Source organism: Poromitra crassiceps, assembly GCF_964638095.1.
Source record: "Poromitra crassiceps genome assembly, chromosome: 13".
NCBI classification, from domain to species: Eukaryota; Metazoa; Chordata; class Actinopteri; order Beryciformes; family Melamphaidae; genus Poromitra; species Poromitra crassiceps.
Genome location: NC_139644.1, coordinates 9,826,023 through 9,831,818, shown reverse-complemented (window position 1 = coordinate 9,831,818; position 5,796 = coordinate 9,826,023). Strand labels below are relative to the sequence as shown.

General features: G+C 48.6%; 1 protein-coding gene across 1 annotated transcript in view; it reads right to left on the bottom strand.

Moving 5' to 3' along the window:
- Positions 1-4,204: 4,204 nt before the first annotated feature.
- foxj1a (forkhead box J1a) overlaps positions 4,205-5,796 on the bottom strand; it is a gene marked incomplete at both ends in the record, with an annotated part of 3,672 nt that continues 2,080 nt past the window's right edge. Inside the window, one exon of the mRNA XM_083650223.1 lies at positions 4,205-5,062. Within this exon, the coding sequence (XP_083506349.1) occupies positions 4,205-5,062 (858 nt within the window). The remainder of the gene's footprint in view (positions 5,063-5,796) is intronic.

The window sequence follows — 5,796 nt, the reverse complement described above, 5'->3', positions numbered from 1 at the left end:
GTCCCACGGGCCCCCATGATAATAAGATTGATGCTTTTAGATGTTTTATTACAGAAAGTGTATAAAACCCATGACCAAAATAGTCATTGTGTTACTTATGAATGGAATTATAGCCAAAATAAATGACCCCCCTTTTGGCTGGGGAGCCCCTGGAACCCCCTCAAGGACCCCTGGGGGTCCCCGGACCCCCATTTGAGAACCACTGAATTAGACCACGGTCCCCATTTGATACGATTTTGTCCCAGGGTCGCCATCTGATAAGATTTGTGCTTTTGTGATGATCCTTCACACGCTCCTGGCTCTGTCTTTCAGGAGCCTGGTGTCGGGGTCATTAGGCTGATTGGCTGCACCTGGGCCCAGTGCACATGAGCTTAAAGGAGAATTTCACAGAAAAGCAATGCTGATTTGTTTTGCACATGATGTCACACATATCCGAAAACTGTAAACAGTTTTGCAGAGATTCATCACTGGTCCACAACGTAACTCAAATACCAACTCTCAATAAGTGTCAAACTAAATGTATGTCTGCAAAACTGTTGACAGTTTTTGGATAATGCTTGCATCATCAATATAAATCAGTAATGTTTTTCGGTGAAGTTCTCCTTTAAGAAGGCCTTCACACCATTCAGTGTCTCTCCTCCTAGGTGTTTCCACCCTAACAAGACAAACATTCTGGGGGAAACACTAAATTCTTGGAAGTTTTGCATGAAAATTGTAAAGTTAGTTGGATATAGCCACAAAATGTCAAACATGTAAAAATGTAGGTATCTTATCGGCTTCAAAAACTCCATATCAGCTGAATCCTACTATGTGGACGTCATCTTCGTAGCCACGCTGGGTGTTGCCGTTTAGCACTTTCAGTTTGCAGCGTTTCTGGGTTGGAACCAGCAGCAGGGGGTTAGCGTTTCACTGGAGGCTCTCCTTACCTGCAGCCGTCAGCAGGGCCGGGGCATAATACCTGCATCAGGTTACCGTAGGCCTCTCATCTAACCTAGCCTGCCACATTATAATTATGAGCCCTGCAGTCCAGCTGGAGAGCTAGGTCCAGCATGTAATGGCTCTCCAGGGGGGCCTGCACCAGCAGCTCAGGCCTGTGGGGGGGGATGGGGTGGAGGGGAGGGGAAACTTCAGCTCTCCTTTCCAGGAAAAGAGCACCGCGCCTGGGCATGAAGATGGAGGACGATGCCCTTCGAGCGGAGTGTTGGGTGTCCATCATACAGAGGTGTAGTGTTACAGCGCTGTATCTTTGTCCTCCATCTCTCCGCCATGATTACCTCATCAGAGACAGGACAACAGACAGACACGCTCGCTGATAGAGCGCCTGTCTATTCACGGCCCTGGGGGGGCGGGGGTGGGGTGGGGGGCGGGGTGGTGGTGGTGGGGAGGGGTCTGGGGAGGACGCCGTTTTCTGCCATGCTATGTATTTGCATTGGATTACTGCGGCCATTGACGCGAGCCACCGTGCTGCTGAGCCGCAGGCAGGGTCAGAGAGACGGTGTGGTCTAGTGCGGGACGGCAGACAGGGATGGTGATATATGGGGCCGTGGGACACTTGTCCCCGTTAGACCCCACACCGACCCAATGAGGGACCACAGAGCCGAGCGCCATGGGGAGGAACAAGAGTGTGACTGAGCACAGACAAAGCCCTGAAAGAGAGAGCCAGCCACCCCCTGCGACTATTACCCACCTACTGCCTGAGCACAGACATGGAGCCCAAAGGAGATGAGCAGGAAGGGGCCAGCGTAAATCTCACACACATTCACTCTGAAGTGATGGGAAGGAGAGAGAGAGAGAGAGAGAGAGAGAGAGAGAGAGAGAGAGAGAGAGAGAGAGAGAGAGAGAGAGAGAAAGAGAGAGAGGAAGCATTAGAGAAAAGCTAAAGCAGAGAGGCGGGACCTGGGGTTCTCAACGTGGAGACCAGGGGCCACCAGGGGTCCTTGAGTGGGTTCCAGAGGGTCCCCAGCAAATTGATTAATTGTTCAACTTCACCAATAGCCTATTTCCATTGACAAGAAGTTAATAATTAGAGAATAAGAAGGACTGTTTTGATCATAGTTTCTCGGTTATCTCTTCACCTACAATACAGACAGTCATGGAGTTCTGGGCAAAATCAATAACAATAAAAAATAATTCTCAAATTTGTGTCCGAGAGGCAAGGTTATCACCAAACAGGGGGTCTGTGGCCCTCGTGTGGACTCAATTCGGGGTCCCTGATATGAAAAAGTTTAGACAATGGGGATGCAGTAGAGCTTACGTTTTTTATTGTGAAAGAAAGGTGGAAAACAACCCAATAAAAAGAAGGAAGGTAAGAGAATGCATACAGACAGTGTCTCCTACATCACCATTACAGAACCAATCATGAGGTCAGATGCCAATGTCATCAACCAATCATGAGGTACGATGCCAATATCTTCAACCAATCATGAGCTAAGATGCCAATATGGTGGTCAGCATTCACAACAGCTGCTTTTTGATCACGCTGAAGAGCTAATACACAAACAAAGAGACGCTTTCCTTCCAAGTGTATTCACTCTTCCCAATACACAAATGGTGTTTCTAAACCAACTCTATGAATAGACTCCTACAATTGAATGTAAAATAGAACAAGTATCACTGTACATTGATTGCACTTTCACACTTTTTTTAAGAGGATAAGCCAAACCAGGAGCAATTGTTTACTGCAATTAGAGTTGAAAAGTCAAAGAATGTGTTGGAAAAGGAAGAAGCCTCAAAATAAAGAAACAACTATCCTAGCTGCATGCAATCTTTTGCTCATTTTTCTTGTTCACTCTCAGTATCTGCATCCAAATACATGCACCAATATAAGAAGACATGATCTGCATTTGTTCTGTTTGAATGAAAACACAGCCTCTTCTTAACACTGCCACCCTGTCAAATCCCAAGTGTTGCTCTTGGCACGTAGAAGGTCAGGTATTCATTTACACGCCACTCTGGCCTTTCAAAAGTGCCCATTTTAAGGTCTTATTATTAGTTCTTTGTGACAAGAATTGCCTGGAGCTGTGTGTTCTGTGTGTCGGTTTGAACTTTACATGAAGCTGACCCGCCTACTCACTGCTGTGTTCTCAGAGAAAGTCACAGGACCCAAGAAGAAAGTGATTACTAAGTACTTCTACAAGGAATATTTCCGTCTGTCTGCCATAATAAGAAACTTTGAATCCTCTCCCATCGCACCTTCCCTCCCTGTGTCTGCACTCTGATGACAATCTCCATTATGTAAAAAGCAACTCGTCCCTCGTAATTATTCATCTAGTAAAACTGCTCTTAATTATTTTTTGAAAAAAATGCATACAGAGAATAGTTAGTAGTACCAAAAAAAACCACTCAAAAGAAAACTAATAAATCACTCCTAAACCAAAAACATAATTTGGCAAATATCTCATTATTCATCGTAGTCATAGTGCTGCTGTCACAGTCCATATAAACATCTTTAAAAAAAAAAGTCATAAATTCTCAACATCAAAATGCCTTCGCTAGAAATTGGAGTACTCTGTGTTTTCACTCTTCTCAAATATCTGCAAGCTTAAATTCCCATTTTGAAAGCAGCCAAAGTATTGCATCACTGCCAACCAGCATCTTCGTTTCACAGCCTCGGCCGTGCAACTGTAGATGACTGCTGATATACCACTCTATGATTTCTCTATCAGGAGAATTATGGATCAATTAATTGTGGATCAATTAATTATGATCCTCTGAAAAGAGCATTCAGATCACGCGTGCTCTTATGCTCTCATTCGGGTAGATCCCCCTTTACCGTCCATGGCATCGCTCTTGATACAGTCCATTTTATTGTAAACAAAAAGTGTGTTGTATCACCCTACTTCCAAAGAAAGCTTTGTATTACTGAAGTCTTGTTGACAAAATCTATCATCCAATTTCATGGTTCTTCCCCCCCAAAAAAGGATTCACCATGAACTACTGTTGTACATTGTGGCATCTTTGTTCAGTAGGCATCGAGAACATGCATCCATGATGAGGAGAGCCAGCATCGATTCAAAACGTATTCTCTAAAAATACTTTTCAACTTTTTCAAAGGGACTCTTGATGCTGAAGAGATGCTTGGGTTTAAAAGGTCCATTCCCACGAGTTGCTTCCTTTTCTGAGCTGTGTAGGAGTGTCGCCATCACAGCTAGTTTTGTTCAAAGGATCGTCGGGCTGATAGAGGGACCCAGAAAGCACCTATTCCTCAAAGGAGGGTGTCGATCCGGGTGCTGAGGTCTCCGCCCAGGGAGTCGCCCAGGTCAAAAAGCTGGTCCAGGTTGACGGTGGAGCTACAGAGGAAGTCGTTGCGGCCGTGCTCCTCCTCCTCGGGCCAGGGGCTCTGCAGGAAGGCCGTGGCCAGGAAGGTCTCCTCGTCAAAGTCCGACACCTCATTGTTCCTCTGGGTCTCCGCCAACACGTGGAGGTCTGCCGTCCCCACGGGGGCTTCCACGGGGCAGATGTGGGTTCCCCGCACCTTTAGGTCCTCCTCCTGCGAGATGGGGCTCAGCGGCCCCCCTCCGTCCAGGCTGAGCTCCCCGCTGAGGGCCGACTCCAGCAGGGCGTCCCAGTCGAAGTTCCCCTTGAGAGAGCCCAGCTCCTTCGGCTCGTCTGCGGACAGCAGCGGCGAGCTGGAGCGCCGCGGGGCTTTGGCGCCGCTCGCTCTGGACTGTTTCCTCTTGTACCCCCCGCCTCCCTTGCCCACCGGCCAGGACCCCAGCATGGTTCCCTCGGCCAGATGGGGGTCCCAGTTCTGGTCGGCCCCGGTGGCTTCCTCAAACTCCCTGAGGAGCTGCTGGGACTCTGGGTCGATGCACAGGCCGCTCTGAGCGCCCGCGGAGGTGCAGGGGCCTCTGGACAGGGGCGGGGCGTTGACCCGGAGCCGGTTCTGCAGGGCGGGGTTGATCTGGACCGGCGGCATCCGCCTCTTCTTGTAGGCGCCGCTCAGGAGGCGCTCGGCGTACTGCGGGTCGATCTTCCAGAATCCGCCCTTCCCCGGCTCGTCCTTCTGCCGCGGTACCTTGATGAAGCACTTGTTCAGCGACAGGTTGTGACGGATGGAGTTCTGAAAATGGGGACAAGCGTTGGACATGACATGCTTGATCAAACAGAGGCTTTTTTGTGGAGAAGCCAGCTCTAAACTGACTGCACACGTCCCTGCAGCAGAGCAGGAAGTGCAGATGGCTGAGAAGAACCATACATCACATTAATGCATTGTGTACCCTTGCATTCACCCGACACCCCCCTCCACTGCAGTCTAAATGGAGCAGTGACCCAATGACCTTTGTTAAATATTATCTGCCCCATGTACCGGCTTACAATAACAGAATGCTCTGAAATGTCTGAGCCAGACGCTTCAACAGGGGAGTACAGCTAACAGGTTCATCAATCATTTATCCAGCAAATTAAACTTTTTCTTGAAAATTCCTGCCCTTTCGAGAGGGAATCTGCTCTCTCTCGATGCTGCATCGCCCCTCCTTCACGCCCCTCCCCCCCGCCGTCGCTGCTCTTTGCTCAAGCAGAAAACCGAGCAGCGTTCAAGAGGCAAATGCAGTGGGTTTTAAATGAACACTACAATTCATGTTTCGCTACGAAAGCCTGCTTGGAATGGATGGAGGTTTTTCTCTGCCATCGGCTGTGCCACAAGACGTACTTAATTACGCACATAGCCGAGCCTCTAATACTTCTTCAGAGTGTGGCAGCTGGCCCAGGCCTCTATATTGCCTTCCTCTCCAATGGGCTTCTTAGCGCGCCTGACTTAGAAAAAGGTCCTGTGCCCAGCTGTGACTTGGCTCCACT